Source organism: Narcine bancroftii, chromosome 1 (assembly GCF_036971445.1).
Source record: "Narcine bancroftii isolate sNarBan1 chromosome 1, sNarBan1.hap1, whole genome shotgun sequence".
NCBI classification, from domain to species: Eukaryota; Metazoa; Chordata; class Chondrichthyes; order Torpediniformes; family Narcinidae; genus Narcine; species Narcine bancroftii.
In genome coordinates this window covers 27,225,751-27,245,060 of record NC_091469.1, presented here as the reverse complement: position 1 = coordinate 27,245,060, position 19,310 = coordinate 27,225,751, and the positions used below count along the sequence as shown (strand labels likewise).

The 19,310-nt window shown below is 39.3% G+C and overlaps 1 protein-coding gene across 1 annotated transcript in view; it reads right to left on the bottom strand.

Moving 5' to 3' along the window:
* Positions 1-19,310, bottom strand: part of musk (muscle, skeletal, receptor tyrosine kinase) — a 185,870-nt gene that overhangs the window by 54,024 nt on the left and 112,536 nt on the right. Inside the window, exons 12-15 of the mRNA XM_069922949.1 lie at positions 16,359-16,447; positions 13,119-13,278; positions 6,857-7,034; positions 4,378-4,575 (exon numbers count right to left, since the gene is read on the bottom strand). Coding sequence (XP_069779050.1) covers positions 4,378-4,575; positions 6,857-7,034; positions 13,119-13,278; positions 16,359-16,447 — 625 coding nt within the window. The remainder of the gene's footprint in view (positions 1-4,377; positions 4,576-6,856; positions 7,035-13,118; positions 13,279-16,358; positions 16,448-19,310) is intronic.

Genomic DNA, 19,310 nt, shown 5'->3' with positions numbered 1-19,310 from the left:
TTCTGTAATAAATAATGTAAGAGCCCGAAATGAAGTTCTGATTGAGTTTGTGGTTTAGAAGTCTGATGGTGGAAGGGAAGCAACTGTTCCTGAACTTGGTGATATTTGCAAGATAACAGGCTCCTTTCCAGTAATGTAAAAATCATTGGGGGTCATCGAAGGAAAGTTTTACCTTTTTTAATGTTCAGGTTTTGATGTTTGACCAATTTGTAGCATCTCGTCATTGTGAGTCACTTTATAGAAGTGAATGAATGTTGCTGACTACTGATTTCTGAAAATGGAGCGGTGAATCTCTACGTGTTAAATTGTGAGTTGATATTTGCCCTCCTCTCCTCTACAATCTTTCTTCTACACTCCGCATTCTACCCAATCAGTCAGCCAGCATGTGTTTTGAATGTCACATCAAAAGAGTGCTGCAAACTAACTTGACCCCTGGTTCCCTTTTTGGTTATGCTGAGATGTGTGACCCTCCTTTGGCTTCCAGCAAGTAGCATGAAGCCAGGCCAGGACTGGAACTCCAAGGGATTAAAGGTCTATGATTTGATGTGAGTGTTTATTGTCAAGTACAATGTACAAATGTACCAAAATTCTTTCATGTAGCAGCCACACTGTTTAAGCTAGATTAACAACCACATATAAATTATCATAATTTGCCATAAGTTAGTAAAAGAGAAAATAAATAAATATTCACAGTTGCCATTAATGCAAAAATAAGTGCTATTTTCTGTGCTTTTTTCTTAGCCTGTTCCTAATTTGCAAGATAAGGTCTTTGGATTTCAGTTAGAGCTGTGCCAAAAAGTGTAGTCTCATTAGATCATCAGACTGGGACTCAAGCCCACTGAGGGGTACGCCAGAAAGAGACAGAAGGAATGCACTCTGTAAATATCATGGTTAGGAACTTCCTGAATGTGCAATGGATCTAGAGCTTGCACAGAGGTTAGCGATTGCCAGATCAATGATTCGGGTTTCTACTCCGTTATAAATAATTGATTTGGCAGAAGTGCTCTCAAATACTGACAAGAAACTGTCTGCAAGGTTATTTCCTTCTCAAACAATATAGTTTGCAGAAGGCAAGAGTCAGCTCTTTTACAGAATTTGATAAAATCTCTCATACCAACACAGGATATAACACAGGATCTTTATACAACCTGAATTTTAGAATTTTAAGTCAGGATTCACAGTGTCTGGAATGCAGTCTGCAACCAAGGAGCCTCAAGTATGACTATTCTCACCTTTGACCAGCATGTGGGAACGACCTCACTTAAAAGTGCTGAACAAATTGGGATTGTACATTGGATGATCAGGAAAATGTATCAGCTATGTACAGTACCAATGGAGAATGAGTCCGAAGGAGTTTGAGAATGGCCATGAGAATGGCTCTGCCTTCTGCCTTGAAACAAGTGATGCCTGTAATATCTGTAGTTTTCATTTCTCTAATACCTCTGCAGAGTTTGGTGTCCAACTCTGTCCGATTACAATCAAGTTTTGGCTGAAGCACCAATGCATATTATAAATAATGGAAAGACATTTCCCTCAATCTGCATAGACTTCTGTGCTCTGTCCATCACTATTTTATGGCACAATGTGTTTAATTTGTGCAGTTCTTTAAGATTAACATTCTGGAATATGTTTCCAATAAAAATGGGTAACTTTTTGATGTAAATCTATGTAACTTCTGTTAATGTTTTGTTGTTTCAGGTTAGTGCTCATTGCTAACTTTTTTCATGCAAAGGAATCACGAGCTCAGATCTCCAACAAATATTTTAGGTCATAGAGTCATAAAGAGATACTGCAAGGAAACAGGCTCTTCAGCCCTCAGGTCTGTGCTGACTATCAAATATCCATTTGCATTTATCCTACATTAATCCCATATTCTCATTAACCCCCACCCCCCTCCAGATTCTGTCACTCATCTACCAGTTCTAGGCCTACTGAATTGATTAAAATTTACTACAACATCTAAAAGTTTGGACTGCTGATCCAGAATTCAATACCCAATGGAAAAAATTAAAAATTCAAATCAATGTAAATCTAGTGTATGAAAGCAGGGATTGTGATTAAAACAAAATCTGGTCCATTAATTTCTAATATGCTAACCATGTTTAAGAAGTATCTGGATAAGTACTTGAATTGCCAAGGTATAGAAGGCTGTGGACTTAGGGAGTTAAAAAAAACCATGGTTGCAGAACCTTCCAGCTACTGTGAAACAGCTTCTTCCCACAAGCTGTGAGACTGCTGAACAACTGAAGAACTGGTCATAAAAACTCTCAGAGGCTCCACTATTTATTTAATCAAAATGTATTTATTTATTTTTATATATGTACATACATTCTGCATCTGTATCATTTGTCTGTAAGTGTTATGTATATCTGCATGTTTTTGCACAGAGGACCAAAGAACTATGTTGCGCTGGGTTGTATTTTACATTCAGTTGATAATAAACAAATTTGATAACTTTCAAGATTCAATTTATTGTCATAATAATAAAAGTGTCATGTTACATGAAATTTCTTTTGCCTGCTGCAAGGCAGACAGATTCGTCACTGATAGGAATTGCCTAAACACTTCTTATAGTCTTAGTCAGACTTGCAGTCAGAGAGAGAGAAGCAATAGAGAGTCCCCCAATTTCCGCACTTCTGCAGCCCCCACACCCATACAGAGACCAGTCCAACTCATTGGCAACTCGAGCTCCAGATCCCAACCTCTGACCCAGTCAGAGACTTTCCACTGTCCTCAGCACCTCCTCACATCCTGGTTTGGATACCTGGTACCCCTCCAGCCAGTTCGAGCCAGTCTCCAACAGTCCGCAGTCTGAAATGAGTCTCCCAACAACAGTCTCCAACAGCCCACAGCTTCCTTGCCTCGAGTCACCTGTAAGCATTGGTCCCTCAGCTGCAGAGCACTTTCACTGATCCACTCCCATGGTCATCGTCCCCACGGGTCATCTCTTCCGCTTCTCCCTCTCAGACAGTGGATGATCTTCCCATTCTCTGGTGCCGTGCTCCAGTCCTCTGCTTCCCTAGAGTATCCAGCCGCTCATGGCTGCTGCCAATTAATAGGTGCTGCCATCTTGGGCGCAGACCCACGGTCATGGGATTTCAACTAAAATCACCATCAGTTCCCTCAAAGCCCATGCGGAGCCATTGGCAGTCGACTGGGAGGCTGTACCCCGTGGGAGTGCTGCATCTCTGCTCCCTATCTCCCCGCGGGTCCGCACCAGTGGTTGCGATGCCACTACAGTGATTCTGGCAGTGCCACCTTCTTCATCAGGATTGATAGGATTAATGTAATTGGAATAACAGGCACCATGGATGTACTAGTCTGAAGAGCCTGATTCTTTGCGTATCACACTGAGCACGACCGAGCAATGATGGACCCATTCAATAGTTCTCTCTCTGAAACAACTGACCCTTCAGAATGAACTGAGAGTGCAAATGAGTGCAATATCAGGGTTACACTGTGAGTCCATTTCTTGCAGCAATCACTGTATACAATGAATTGTGTCCTGGCAGCTTTGGTGATGGCCCTGTATCTGAATCCAAGACATAGCTGCCTGGCGGGGCCAGGAGTCCTTGATTTCCAAGGCAAGTTGGTTGACATTCCCAGAGAGCCAACTGGCAATCTGCCTCAAACTGATGGAATGTTTCCTAAGTACAGATATCAGTTTGATATAGCCATTACCTACTAATGGTCAGGTCTGCTTTACATTCAATTGTTTCTGAGCAGTTGTGTGTAATGAGACAGTTCCAATAGTTGGAGGAAAACAAGGGCAATTTTAAATTTTAGTAATGAAGTAAATGCAGCATAAAAAAACAAGGCCTTTCATGCTGGACATCAACATTAACCCCATTATTCCTGTGGCATCCCTGACAAATCCCCTCCCTAACTCACGCCAAGAGCAATTTCCTGCAGCAAACTGGCCTGCCAACCAGCTTTCCTTTGGTACAGGAAAAAACCAAGGATGCCATAAAGAAACCCACATGTTGATGGGGAAAGCATGCAAACTCCACACTGACATTACTTAAAATCAGGATCGAATTTGGGTCTCTGGTGGTGTGTGGTGGCAGCACTAACTACCGTGTAGTTGAAGATTGTTAAAGGAATTCTCCTCTTTCAGGAAGGCATACATCATTGTTGTTTCAAAGAAGACTAAGGAAATTACCCCTGTCATCATGGTTAATATTCATCAGTTACAAAATATCACACAATTATCACAGAGCTGTTTGTGGAAACCTGCTGTGTGCAAATTGACTGCAACATTTTCTACAATGCAATCGTGGTAGTTCATCAGAAGCTACTTAATTCTCGATAGTTTCGATTCTGGGAAGAACAATTAAAATCAAGTCCATTTGCAAATGAGATGGAAGAGTTGCTTACCTTGCCTGGAATACTCTTCCAAATGCTCCCTCTCCAATATCCCGCACATATTCTATGTTATTTCTTGGATACTCAAGGCTCAGTAGTTTAGCATTTAGAAGAAGAGGCAGGCGCTGGTACATTGGGTTGGGGTGTAGTCTGTCCAGAAGCAACTCTGAAGGAAGAGCTGCCAGAGCAGGGGTCTCAGTTGTTCTGTAACTGGGACACAAAAGAATGAATTTATCTGGCAGATTCTGAAGAAAGAAATAAGGAAATCATGGGCTTGATTTCAGCCCTACCACAGCTGAGTCACACCAGCCCGATTTATTCAATTTTTTTTTCCCAAGAAATAACACACAAATAGAATCTCAGAATGAGACATCACAGGAGACCATTCTGGGGTGATTCCCCCTTGATAAATTGATCCAGCTTGTTCTCAATGTCCTTTCTCCCCCACAGTCTCTGCAAATGTCTCAATTTCAATTATTTATTTAAAGTTCCAGTGGAAAGCTTGTCCTCTTAGACACAGTTGCCAGACTTTAAGAATTCATTGTATAGATTTACTACATTGAAAGGATTCTCACCACAGAATTTGGTATCATAGCCTTAAAACCCTACCCTCCTGCTCCTCTAGCCAGTTGAAATATCTTCTTGCTTTTGTATCTTTTAAAAAAAAATTATAATTTAGAGCAACAGTGTTAAATCTTCTCAAAACCTCCTTCAGTGGAGCAGAACACCCCAACATCTCCAATTCTCCCTCAGTCCCTCTTCTCTGGAAATTCTCCATTGAACCCTCATCAAGACCTTTATATCTCTCTTTAGATCGACTATAAGAACTTCAGAAATAGGAGCATGAGTCCACCACCCAGCCCCTCAATCCTGTTTCATGATTCTGTAAGATTATGGTTAGTCTGATTCTTGGTATCAATTCCATTTTCTAACCTGTTCTTAATAATCCATGATTCCACGTGGCTCCAAAATCTAGCAGTCTCAGCTAAAGTAAACAATGACTTCAGCTCCACAGCTCTTTGGGATAGAAAACTTCAAAGATTCATGATCCTCTGAGAGTACTATTTTCATTCAATCTCACTTGCAAATGGACATACAGTAATTTTATCCTGAATTGTTGCCCCAAGTCCAAGATCTGCTCACTGGGAAAATATTCTCTCAGCATTTACCTTGTCAAGACATAAAACATCTTCTATCTTTCAATAATATTACCATCAGTATTTGAAACCTCTGAAAGTTGAGACCCAATACACTCAACCTTTCAAGCAAAGGTGACCCCATTTAGACCAGGAGTCATCCTGCTGGAAACATTTACATCTTTTCTTACATAATGGGTCAAAATTTTATGTGGTACTCCAGATGTGGAAACGAGACTTCCTGACTTCTGCAAACTCTCTCTCTTGCAATAAAAGGCAATGGTTCACTTACCTTTATAATTACTTACTGCACAAGCTTAATCCCTTTCCACAATTTTTGTTCAAAGGCTCAGATCTCTCTGGACACTAATTATCTGCTTTCCTCCTCTTCCTGCTCATGTGGATAACCTCATGTTTCCATAGTTTGATCTCCCTCTGCAAATTTTCCTTCTCATTTAATCAACCTATATCTGTTTACAGACTTTTTGAATCTTTCCCACAGTTTATGATCCCTGTTGACTTTGTATTGTCTACAAACTCAGTTTCAATACACACAGTGCTTTCACCTGTATCATCAATACAAGTTGCACTGATCCCTGTGGTACCCCACTTGGAACAAATAAAAAAATACTCTTTCAACCCTCCTCTCTTTTTGTTATTTAACATTATCCTTGACCTTTTCTAGTTTCTTATTCTTAACATTGCAATACTTTTTTGGGGCATTAACTTTATCATTTTATTTTAATATTTCCATCATTTATTTTGAATGCTGATATTTAACCCATGTGTGCTGAACTTGTAGGATGACCATGTACAATAAATTTTACAAGGAAAGTGCTTTATCAACTGAAAATGTCTTAACAGCGTATTAAATGTTGGCACACGTTAATTTAGTAAGAAGCCAGTGATTGAAATTCCTTGTGATGGACAGATCTGAATTATTAGGTCATACTGATGTGTTTTACAATAGTCTTTTTTCAATTTTTTTTATTTTTCACACTATAAACCATATTGACCAAAATACATACAGACATTTTTCTCTTGAATATATAGTATCATTTTCTCCCCTTTCTCCCCCCTCCCTTCCCTCCCTCTCTCTCCCCCCCATCCCATTTATTCAAAGTTCAATCTATATCAAACTTTATCATTTTTTTCAAATCTAAACACCCCATATCCACTGGTTCCCCTGCCAGCACAAAGAATTTTGATCAAATTGTCCAACATGATTTCTCTTTGTCAAAAGGTTCCTAGAAATTGGACCCAACCAGTGATTTTTGAAGGTTCAATATAACTTTCCTCCCAATTAATTATAAAACTGTGCGGTCAACAATGTCAGAAAGGCAATAAAGGTTTACCTCTTTCTGGTCTGCAATCCTTTCTGGTGATGGTGACAAGTGAGAATTATAATTATCAACAGGATGGAGGCTGCAAGGCTGGAGATTATGGAAATTATGACAGTCATTGAGTAGGTGGCAGAAGTGCTGGGAGTGTTGGCTGTTTCTGTTTTAGGCTTTATCTCTGATATTGAGGTAACTGGAAAGGAGAAACAGATTGGGAAAGCAATAAGTACAGGGAAAGGAACTTAACATGGGACATGGCATCATACATTATCAATGTGGTATAAATGATCTGGAGCCATATTCAAACCCTGTCATGGCAACTGAACCAAATGCAGCCATAGTGAAGCCTCTTAGCTCTTTTCAATTAGATGATAGCTGTTGTGCAATTTTACTCCATATATTTGTCATTAAACTCTTGACAAACAAAATCCTATTAATTACTGTAAAGAATTAATCCAGTTACACCCAGCCTCAAATTATTTCAGCAAAAGAGAATTTTCTACTTTTACTCCCCTTGTGTGTAAAATTTCTTCTATTCCATTATTCTGTTCTACAGTCTACATGAAGTTCAACTGATGCTTTAGTTGCCTCTTGCCCCATTCGTAAGAAGTATCTGCCTTGCGTTTGCAGTTATCTGATGAAAAACCTACATTGACTGTAGTGCTACACATCAATGACCTACTCCTGATAGCCAGGCATTGTTTATTTCCATATCTCCAATTAAATGAACTGATGTTTCATAATATTAATACCACTGTGCTCTCAGCTTTAACTGAGAACCATCGCTATAGACAACCATCTGGTTGCATCTGAAGCATTCTAAGCCCGTAACAGTTGCACTCTGAGCTCAGTGCTCTCTTATTATTCACTTGTTTATTTGAGATGATTAATTACAAAATAATCTCTGTGGTACTTCCTCTTGGTGGAAGCCATTTAGACCCTTTTTATATTCAAGAAGCAAAATTTAAATTGCATTTCTATAGCACTCTTTAGGATTTTAAGACTTCTCAATCATGCATTTTTCCCATTGTAAGATCACAACAGTTAATTTGCTTGCAGCAAGATTCCTCAACCAGCAATGTAACACTGACCAGATCACCTCCTTTTTAAATTCATGTTGATTGAGAACCCTGGAAACAATTGCTCAGTATTTCTCTTAAAATAGTGCCATGGGATTTTTTTTCAAACTTTATTTAAAAGATAATAAAAACAAAACATACAATCTAATAACAATCAAAAATTAATTTTACAGAAAGATATATAAAAAAAACAAAAACCCAACAAAACAAAACAAAAAACCCATCCCACCCACCCACCCCATCAGCCAGCTCCCTTAAGGGGAGCCAAAAATATGAATTATATTTAAAAATATTATAAGTATTAATAACAATTCAAAGTATATCTAAATGCATATATTCCAAATATGGAAGCCATTTATCAACAAAGAAAGAATTATCATGTAAATTATAAGTAATTTTCTCCATAACAATACAAGCTTTTAATTCATTATGCCAGCATGCTATATTAATCTCTGTAGTATCTTTCCAAGTACTAGCTACACATTTATGCGCTACTGATAGCACTAAACGTACAAAAGTAATTTGAATTTTACTCAGCCTCATTCCTCTCAGAGAAGCCATATCACCCAACAAAAAAATCGTTGGATCTCATGGTAATTTAAAGTTATATAATTTTCCCCAAACTATCTGAATTCCTTGCCAAAATGGTTGAACTTTAACACAAGACCAAACAGTAATGTCTGATCCTCAAAAACTTGTTTTAACACATCTCCAAATACATTAGATAAATCATCATACAAATTTTTATAAAATTCCACAGAAAATCCATCATCCCCTGAAGACTTTCCTTTTGGCATTTCCTGTATAGCTTCCTTAATTTCAAAATCTGTAAATGGAGATTACAATTCCTGAACATCTTTCTCTTCTAATACTGGTAACATTAATTTAGATAAATAAGATTCAATAGAATCATTGTCCTGCTTCCCCTCTGAAGTATATAATTTTTGATAAAATGAATAAAACTCGTTATTAATTTCCTGAGGCTTATAGGTAATTGTTGAATTCTGATTAACAGTTTTCAGTTGCTAAGCAGGTACCTTATGAGCTCTCTCTCCCAACTCATAATAACATTGTTTAGATCAATTAATTAAGTGCTCAAACTGATAAGTTTGTAATGTATTATAATGTAATTTCAACTTCGCTAAGGCAGCTTTTTTGTCTTCTGTCACATCCTTCTGAAAATCTTTTTCTAACAGCAATCTGTTTTTCCAACCTTAAACTTTCTGCCATATATTTTGTCTCTTAACTTTCGTAGAATAACTAATGATCTGCCCTCTCAAATAAGCTTTCAAAGCATCCCATAATACAAAATGACTATCCACAGAATTAACATTCTCAGTCAGAATTAAAGAGATATGTTCTTTAATAAAAGTAACAAACTCTTTTTTTTCATTAACATTGCATTAAACCTCCATCTGTATGACAAATGTACTACTTCCAAACCTTTACAAGAAGAGTAATAATGATATAACTCTACTTTTCTATTCAGCTTACAATACTCTACCCTGTAGGTGTGCTGATACCAAAAAAAATCTATTCTAGAAAACGAATCATGTCGTGAAGAATAAAAAGAAAAATCTTTCTCTGTAGGATTAACCTTTCTCCAAATATCTACCAGATTTAAATCTTTCATCAATGCACCAATTTGTGTTGCCATCTTTGATTTCCTTATACTTTTCGGATTTCTATTCAATAAAGGGTCCAAAACACAATTAAAATCTCCCCCAACTAAAATATTTTCATTAGCTCTAGTTAACAATAAGAAAGCTTCTGAAATAAACCGCTCATCATTCATATTAGGTGCATAAAGATTAAAGAAAGTCCAAGATTCAGCAAAAATTTTACAATTCACTCGTAAAACTCTCCCAACATTTCCCTCGGACAATTCCAGTTCAAATGGTAAATTTTTATAAATCAAAATCGCTACCCCTCTTGCCTTAGAATTAAAAGAAGAAAACACATGTCCAATCCAGTCTCTTTTCAATTTCAAATGTTCTTTTTCTGTCAAATGTGTCTCTTGTAAAAAGACAATATCAATTTTCATTTTTTTTATATAAGCCAATACCTGCTTTCACTTAATTTGATTATTCAATCCCTGAACATTAAAAGTTGCAAAATTCAAAGTAGACATTTTTACTAACTAACTAATATATTTACAGACTATAAAATAACACTCCCCCTTATAAATCCTCAAAATAAAAAAACCTTAATAAACAAAAAAAAGAGAAAGGAGAATTTTTTTCCCCCTTTCTCCCCCTCAAAAAGTAAAAATAACTCAAAAATAAAAAAAACCACCCAAAGGTGTTTAGCAACCCTAAAAATCTGGGTATGGTAAACCCACTAGTGGCAATGACTATCAAAGCTGTCGGTGTCATCCACCCCCCCAGCCAGACGCATACTCATTATTAAAGTAAGCACAATCAAATATAATAGATACATTCAGCCCAATGATTCCAAACCCAGTGATTGTTCCGGGTCTTCAATGTCAAGAAGACTTTGTGTCAGCTCTTCTTTCTTTCCATTCTTACCATTCTTCCCATACCCACTCCCATTCCCATTCCCGTTTACCCTCCTCTTAGGAGACGATAGTGAAGACCGACCATTCTTTCACATTTCTGGCAATGAATTAGCAAAAACCAAAGCATCATGATCATTCTCAAAAAATTGGTATTGAAAATTTCCATAAAAAACTTTCAAAATCGCAGGATAATGAAAGGCAAACTTATAACCCTTTCGCCACAGTACATCTTTAGCCAAATTAAATTCCCATAGTCTTCTAAAAACCTCCTGGCTCAAATCGGCATTAAAAAACAGTTATTTTGAACCATCAACGGACATTGATTTTGCCGTGCTTTCTGTACTGCCATTCGTAAGATCATCTCTCGATCTTCATATTTCAAACAACGAACCAGAACCGCTCTTTGTGTTTGTCCTGGAAGTGGTTTCTTCCTCAATGCTCTATGAGCTCGATCCAATTCCAAACCTTCAGGGAAAAACTCCTTGCCCAATACTCCAGGAATCCAGTGCTTAAAATTTTTTATTGAATCTGAACCTTCAATATCCTCTGGAAGACCAACTATTTTCACATTATTCCTCTGGCTTTGATTTTCCAATGAATCAATCTTCTTCAATAAATCCCTTTTTTGAATCCCCCAGTCTACAAAGGAATCCTCCACTTTTTCCATTTTTTTCCCTATTATGTTCCACCTGATTTCGATATTCAGAGAAAGCTGTTACAGTTTAAAAGAAAATTATCTTGTATATATCAACAGATTTTATACATCTGTTAATATCACTTTTAATTACAGTCATTTATTATTTCATAGTTGTCATTTCATCACACAAAATAGTCATTTTTGTTTTTACCTCCATAAATCCTTGGGTCATTTGAGTTGACATTTGTTTTGACATATTCTCCATTTGACAACCAATCCCTTCCAAAACAGTGAACACTGAGTCCAGTCCAGCATCCATAACCATCTTTTGAGGCCTACCTTCTCTAACTTCAGACTTCTCCTCCTGAGTAGATTCCAGCAAGGTAAGTTCCTCTTCCTCCTCAGGCACAATAGGTCTTTTACCTGTGCGGCTGCGGGTTTGGATACCCAATGGCAGCACACCGACCTCGTCGGGCCGTCACCGCTCGGGCTTTCCACAGCCCACACCTTTTCCAAAAGTTCACGCACCAGGGAGGCACCACGCATGCCCAGCAGAACCGCTGAATGCGCAGGTACATCTTCTGACATTACACTGCACATCCCTGGGCCACCAGGCAATGTTGTGGGCTCACGGGATCCTCTGTTGGTCGGGCTGCCCGTTCGCCTGGCGTCACGTGCACGAGGGTCGGCAATGGCCGAGCTTACCAATGTGCCGGTGCCATCTTGCGACTGCAGGGTCGGTGTCAGAGTCAAACTCAAACGGGCAGGAGTTCTCTGAGGTTTGGAGGCTCCCAGCGACAACTCTGTAGATTCAACTGGGCAGGTAGGCCTCAATTCTCCTACATTTTTATAATGTAGCTTTTTCTAAAGTTGAGCTTTAGATTTTTTCACATTAGTAGCCATATTAAATCACTCTTATTCAAAAAGCTGTAAATAATATTTTTAACCAGTTTAAAATAGGGTACTTAAAAAACTAGCTGCGGAAAGGTGGAATTACACGTCTTTCTTCTATGCCATCTTGCCACACCCCTGTCATGGGATATTTTCGATCCACTTATAAGTCTCAGTTAAAAGAGAGTTCGATAGACAATGCAGGACACTTCCCCCCCCTCCCCACCTCAGGTGAAGTAATCAGATTTTGACATTGCAGGCAGTTGTTGGTAACATGCATATTTATTTCTGACAAATAAAGTGTTTTATTGTGCACTTTATGGAATAACAACCTGAATCTCAACGTAGATAAGACAAAGGAGATGCCTGTAGACTTCAGGAGGTTGAAGGTCGATCATTCACTACACATCAGCGGTTTTCTTGTGGAGATGGTGGAACGCACAAAGTTCCTTGGTGTGCATATAAGGGATGACCTATCCTAGACTCATAATTAATCATGAGTCAGGAAGGCTCAGCAGCACCTATACTTCCTAAGGAAGGTGAGGAAGGCAAGACTCCCGGCCCCCCCATCTTGACCACCTTTTACAGTTGAGACTGTCCTCTCCGGCTGCATCATTGTGTGGTATGGTCGCTGCAAAGCGTCGAACCAGAATTCTATATACAAGATCATTAAAATAGCCAAGAGGATTACTGGAGTCTCCCTTTCCACTACAGATGACATTTACTAGGAGAGTTGTCTAAATAGGGCTCAAGAAATTACAGAAGAACCTTTCCATCCACCACACACTATCTGTAACCCACTACTGTCAAGAAGATACAGGAGTGTTTAAAATCAGGACTGCCAGGCTGGGAAATAGTTTTTTTTCCCACAGGCTGTGAAACTGATGAACAGGATCCTTTAACTGTGAAAGTCATCCTGAATATTTATATATACATTTATTCTGATTATTTATATGATTAATATGTACTGTGTATTGTGTGTTTCCATGTGTGCACTGGAGAGACGCTGGTTCGTCAGGTTGCATATGCACAATCAGATGATAATAAATTTTAATTTGAACCCTTGAAGGGATATCTCAGCCCAAGTTGTTGGTTGACATTTAGGTTGTGATATAGTTTATGCGCAACCCTAACGTACATTGAAATACATACCATTGATACATTGAGGCACATTGCAGAATTCCCATCGGATGTCTCGATCCATCGTATAACACCACGGGCGTTCACTCTCACCTCCTGGGTTCCGGCAGAAGTTGTCAGAATTGGCTAATTCAGGAAATATCTCTGGCAGACGCCTGTGGAAATGAGGAGCCTGCGATAGGGGAAGCATGAGGCAGGAATAACATTATTTACCAATTCAAAATGCACAGGCACAGGATCAAGTACAATGCCTTATCATACAAGCACAAACTATTATACTCAGACCCTCAAGGGGAATACTTTGGCAGGAACCACAACTTGAGTTCAATAGAGCATTGTATAAATCAGCAATAAATTACAAGGAAAATAACACAGTAACTTTCACTCCGAAACTGGCCATTCTCCCCAACTTTTGTTTTCTGTGGTGTAATATTCTATAGTTGCATGTTTCTAATCTCTGCTGGCACTTGTGTTCTGCACAAATATCTTCTCTTTGGACTTCTTCTTCACCGATCATCAAATCCTCCTCTTCATTTCTTCCTCACATCCTTATCCAGCCTCTCCATTTTTTAAATTGGATTGCTGTTTGCTTTATTAACAAGGTTGAAATACTTATGAATATGAACGTTCATGGGCAAGTACACAAGTAAACTGAACAGATGCACTGAAATTCTTACTTGCTTCAGCCACGCACACTTAGCCATGCAAAGCACACAAACGTAAAAAAAAGCAAAGCCTGTGGGGCAGGAATGAACTGTAAATCAAAATAGGCCTTTTGCAAACTGCTCCACAATTTATTGTTCTCCTTTTATTTTTCTTCCCTCTCAGGCAGGTGCTCTGTACATTCTTTTTCAGATTAGTGAAAGGAAATGGGGAACAAGAAAGCTAAAGGGAAGCTAGAGAAGCTATAAAGTAGAGAATTATTGGCGTGAGATAGGGAAGAATTAGGTGTACTTTATCACGATTCAAGATTCCTTTATTGTCATGTAATAAAACCAGTGTAATGTCACATTAAGGCTACCTTCCGGCAGAGAGATTTGCTATCAGCAGAATTGCTGGGTGCCTCTTACAGTCAGAGAAAGAGAAGCAAAAGAGAGACCCGCCAGAGGTGTTCATGGATTCACCCCCAACGCTCATGCAGCCTCTTGTAGCCACATAGACTCCAGATCAAACCATCAGGAACCAATCAGAATCTCCACACAATCAGGAAGCCTTCAGTGTTCTTGGCCTTCTCTCGCATCCTGCTGCTGATACCCAGTACCCCTTTAGCCCCCAGTCTCAAACCATTCTCCAGCAGCGCACAGCCTGGTGTGAATCCTTTGACTTCATTCACCAGCAGGCAGCACAACATTGTGATGCAATGTTCTCAGTCCTCAACTGGCTTCAATTAGAAGCCACTGAAGGCAGAGTGTCCAACCAGAGAAATGTTCTTCATCGAGGCACTGAATCTTGGATCAGCCTCCCCTGTCAGCTGGGCATAAAAGACCCCATAGTGTCATTCTGAAAGAGAGTAAGGGAGTTGTTTGTTGTCCCCAGGACAATATCTCTAAAACAGATTTTTAGTCATTAGTCATATACTGCATTTACTAGATTGTTTTGCACTAAATGGTTTAGATTACTCTCACATTATATAATAGAGACAACACATTGGCCTTAGAGCATTTTTTGAAATCCTGAGAGGGTCATAGACACTTTACAAATAAATGCAAATCTTTCTAACACATGAAGTTTAGATCCTGTTAGTAAGTAAGGAAATTATTCTATCCAGGTACTTGCAGATTGGGATCCAGGGGTCTTTAACCTTTCCCCCAATTGATGCTTTTTTTGAATATTTTATTTATTAAAACCATGATACAAATATTTTTTAAAAATTAATACATATAATCCAAAAAAAACCATGAAATATGTGTGTGTGTATATATATATATATATATACATATACACATCATCACGACAATCATTAAAAACCTCTTCAATCTTCTTCACTTTATCCACCAGCTTCACACATTTTGCCACTTCAGACTTAATGGTTAGCACTTCTTCCTTCATACCAGTAAACTGATTATTCAAAGATGAAAAACCTTGATTAATTTGCTTTGATGTAATTTCAATTTGTTTAGACAGAGTATCTAATTGGATCTGGATAATGAAAAGTTTCAGACTTCTCTTGAACATATTTAGATAAAGGCCTATCATTGTATATCACAGTTTTCTCTTCTTCTGTGCCTGGATAGACTTCCTCTTCTTCATTTCCACCGACGACTTCACCTTCTTCTACCTCCGTTGAAAGTGACTGCATCACTCCTTCAGCAGTCCAGCATCGCTGGGCCGTGAGAGATCGGTCCCCTCTGCACCACGGGCCGAACTTGATGTAAAGCACAAGCGCAAATTTTCTTCATAGTCCGAAGGAAGACATCTCCAGGCTCCGGTGCTATCTTTGCTGGCACTCCGAGGAGTAGGCACTGAAGTCATCTGTACCTTTCCCAAAGATGGTCTCTGTGGACGCAGATGGTGAGAAATTGAGTCCCAAGGCTCCATCTGAAAGGTAGGCCCAAATTCCTAGGTAGTTGGTGGTTGTTTCTGGGTTGTTTTTTTTAACTGTTTGAGACTTTGTTTTCCTCATTATTACAGTTAACAGCGCTTTATAAAAATATTTAATATTTTTTAAAAACAACAAAACTTTTAAAATCGGATTTTTAACAATTCTGTCAGCAGAGGTGTCTCCTCACATCTCCCACCTATGCCATCACGCCATGCCCCCCTCCCCCAATTAATATTGATTAGACGTGTTCCTGCTGATCAGATTGGCTGAGTCCAGGAAACATAACTAAAGGTCCAGAGAATCTTCCCTTAGTCTTCTTTGAACTAAAGTTTTCAAGCACCCAGCATATACTTCTTTTAAAAAGGCAAGAACCAGGCGCCAACATGATTAGGGGTCAAGGTGTGTCACCCTGTGTTTACAGTCTGCAGGTAATGATGCCCAGCTTGATGGGCATCAACTTGATATCAGTAGGAGGGTAATGTTACACCTGTTCAGATCATTCATGTTTTCAGACATTATTTTCATTCCTTGGGAAGTGGGGTAACACTTGCCAATGGCATATTAAATCTAAAGTACAAAGGACCAGCATTCTGTAACTCTATAACTGAATGAAGTAGAGAACCAGAGATATGCAATTTGATGGAAACTACATACATTCTAATATGACAATATGTACATTGATTCCTTCTCCAATGTCCACAGATACTAACCTGCTCACTCCATCTCTGACAGGGAATGCCTGATGCAGTGACATTCATCGATCCCTGGTAAAACCTCCCATTATCGTTATAACACAATCCTGTAGAAACGGGGAAGAAGGTAGAAACACTCAGAGAAAAGTACGTATTATTTCTGAATGTTGGTACCCTTGTGCTTTGCTCCACAAGTACTGTTGTAACTTCACTGCTATAACTGGGCAGATGGAATCAGGCTTTACCTCCGCAACCAACAAGGCATGTACTCTTGAAACAATTCCATTGATTGTCTGATCCTCATGCTGCAGGAGAGATGGGTGGGAAGAATGGGGGGTGGAGGGGTGGGTAATGATGGACACTAATGATTTGACACCATCCATCATAACTCCTTCATCACTGTTTAGGTTGAGTGTAAAAGCAAGGATTCTACAAAGTTCAACCATTTGAGACTCTAATACTTCCTAAACAATATTTATTAATTTATTTAAATATGTGTATATTTGCCTTGTTTAAGTATTTTTTGTCTGTTTGTGTGGTGTGTCCAAATTTGGCCTCACCAATGCCTTATACAACTTCAACATGGCATCCCAACTCCTGCACACAATACTCTGATTTATGAAGGCCAACATACCAAAAGCTTTCTTTACTACATGTTACTCCTTTTTCAGAGCCCGTTCGGAGCCGATGGCAGTTGACTGGGTGGTTGGACCCTGCGGGAGCGCTGCATCCCCGCTCTCTCGCTCCCCACGGGTTCGCACCAACTGCAGTGCTGCCGCTACAGCAGTTCTGTCAGCGCTGCCATCTTTCTCCGCGGACTGGTGAACGCTGTTTCGATGGGTTGTACTTGAGCAACTCAGACATGAGGTCATTTTTAAGCACTCTCCTTTCTAGTTGAGGAGTGATTCCAAAATCACCTGGAGCCAAAACTAATATTTTGCATGCAAGCTTTCCACATTGGGGAAGGTCATCAAACTTTGGCTGGTCAACCAACATACTCAGAGCTTCAGTGTGAGATGATTTAAGTTACTTGCAAGCTGAAAATCTGTCTCTGTCTCTCTCTTACCTTTTCCCACGGTCTCCTTTCACAGAGCCAAAATCAATCCTCTCCTTTCCTCTCTCCTGTCCTCTATCATATCCAATTAACACCTATTTTCTGTTGGTCTGCACTCCTCTCCCTCTAGTTCTTTCCTTTATTAATGCTGCCTTTTGAATACAGACACCTGTCTCTCTTTTTCAAACATACCTCAAGGAAGGGGTCAGGGCTGAAATGTCAGTACCTTTACCTTCTATGGACACTGCGAGACCAACTAAGTTTCTGTGTTTTTACTACAATCACAGCATCTGCAGACTTCCGTGTTTCATTACTAACTATCCATCCAACTTTATAATGCTCCCGCATGTATGTGTCCATTTACTCAGTCTTGACACCTGGCCTTCTTGACTCTTTGGCAAATACGTGAATAAAAGAAAAATAGAGGGTTATGAGTAGGGAAGTTTTGTTTATTTTTTCTAGGTAATACATATATATATATGTGTGTGTGTGTGTGTGTGTGTGTGTGTGTGTGTGTGTGTGTGTGTGTGTGTGTGTGTGTGTGTGTGTGTGTGTGTGTGGTAGTGTTCTATGTTCTATATCAATGGTTCTCAACTTTTTTCTTTCCACTGACATACCATTTTAAGTAATCCCTATGCCACTGGTGCTATGTGATTAGTAAGGGATTGCTTAAGGTGGTCTGTGAGTGGGAAGGAAAGGTTGAGAATCACTGCTGTAGACCCAATTGTTATTGAAATATTTTGCTTGAGAAAAACTGACATTGGCCCATTTCCTTTGGAGTTATGAAACCATACACATAACAAGTCAATTAGGTACGATTCAAACAGTGGCTTTCAAACTTTTATTTTCCACCCATATACCACCTTAAGCAATCCCTTACTAATCACCTGTGGCATAGGGAATACTTAAAGTGGTATGTGAGTGGAAAAAAAAAGGTTGAGAACCACTGCTCTATATTCTAATAAGCCAAAACACAACTTCCCATACATACAGCAACATACACAGGCACACATCTGATCACACACATTCACTGACATATGCTGGGAAACATACTCACAGGCAAACATACTCACTTACACATAAGACCATAAGAATGTAAAAAAACAGGAGCAGGAGGAGGCCTTTTGGCCCATTGAGCCTGCTCCATTATTCAATAAGATCATCGCTGATCTGACCGTGGACTCAACTCCACCTTTATGCCTTATCCCCCATAACCCTTAATTCCAGCATGATACATCATTGGGGTCAGTGCCAAGGTGGAAAATTGTGGGGCGGCCCCTCCCCCTTTGCAAGGTGCTGTGCCTGCATATGCAGGTAGCCATCGTTCGCATTCAGACTAGCCCGTACCACTGCCTGCATCACTAGCATGTGTCAAGTGTCACTAGTGTCTAGCCTGATGCACACTAGTGACTCTCCTCGCAATAAAAGCAGAGCTTTCATCTGCTACATCAAAGGGATGAAGGAGGTTCGACAGGTAGGCCACCATATCAGCATCCCCCTACCCCTGCTGAATGAGTTTATGACTGCTGGGCTGTGACCAACCCAGTTGCTCTAATGTCCCCCGCTAACACCCGTTCTGGAGCCAACCCTATACATGGTAGAAAAACAAGAATGAAACAAGGTTAAGGTCTGTGCACAACTACTCACAGAAATGATTGACAGTTATTGTATACGGTTAGTTCTTAAACATTCCCAGCAAATTTTCCAAGGTATCAAAAAATAACTGTGATTTATAAACTTAATGTTGCCAAAATGTGAAAACTACTTCAAAGAGGATATTAAGCTGGGACCATCATCGAAGAAGTAGATTTTGAGGAGGTTTTTGAAGGCTGAGTTCGAGCTCTCATTGGACCTCCTAATCAAATAACCAAAATTTGCACGTAAATTCGTATAAAGATTGCTTAGAAGGTAACCTA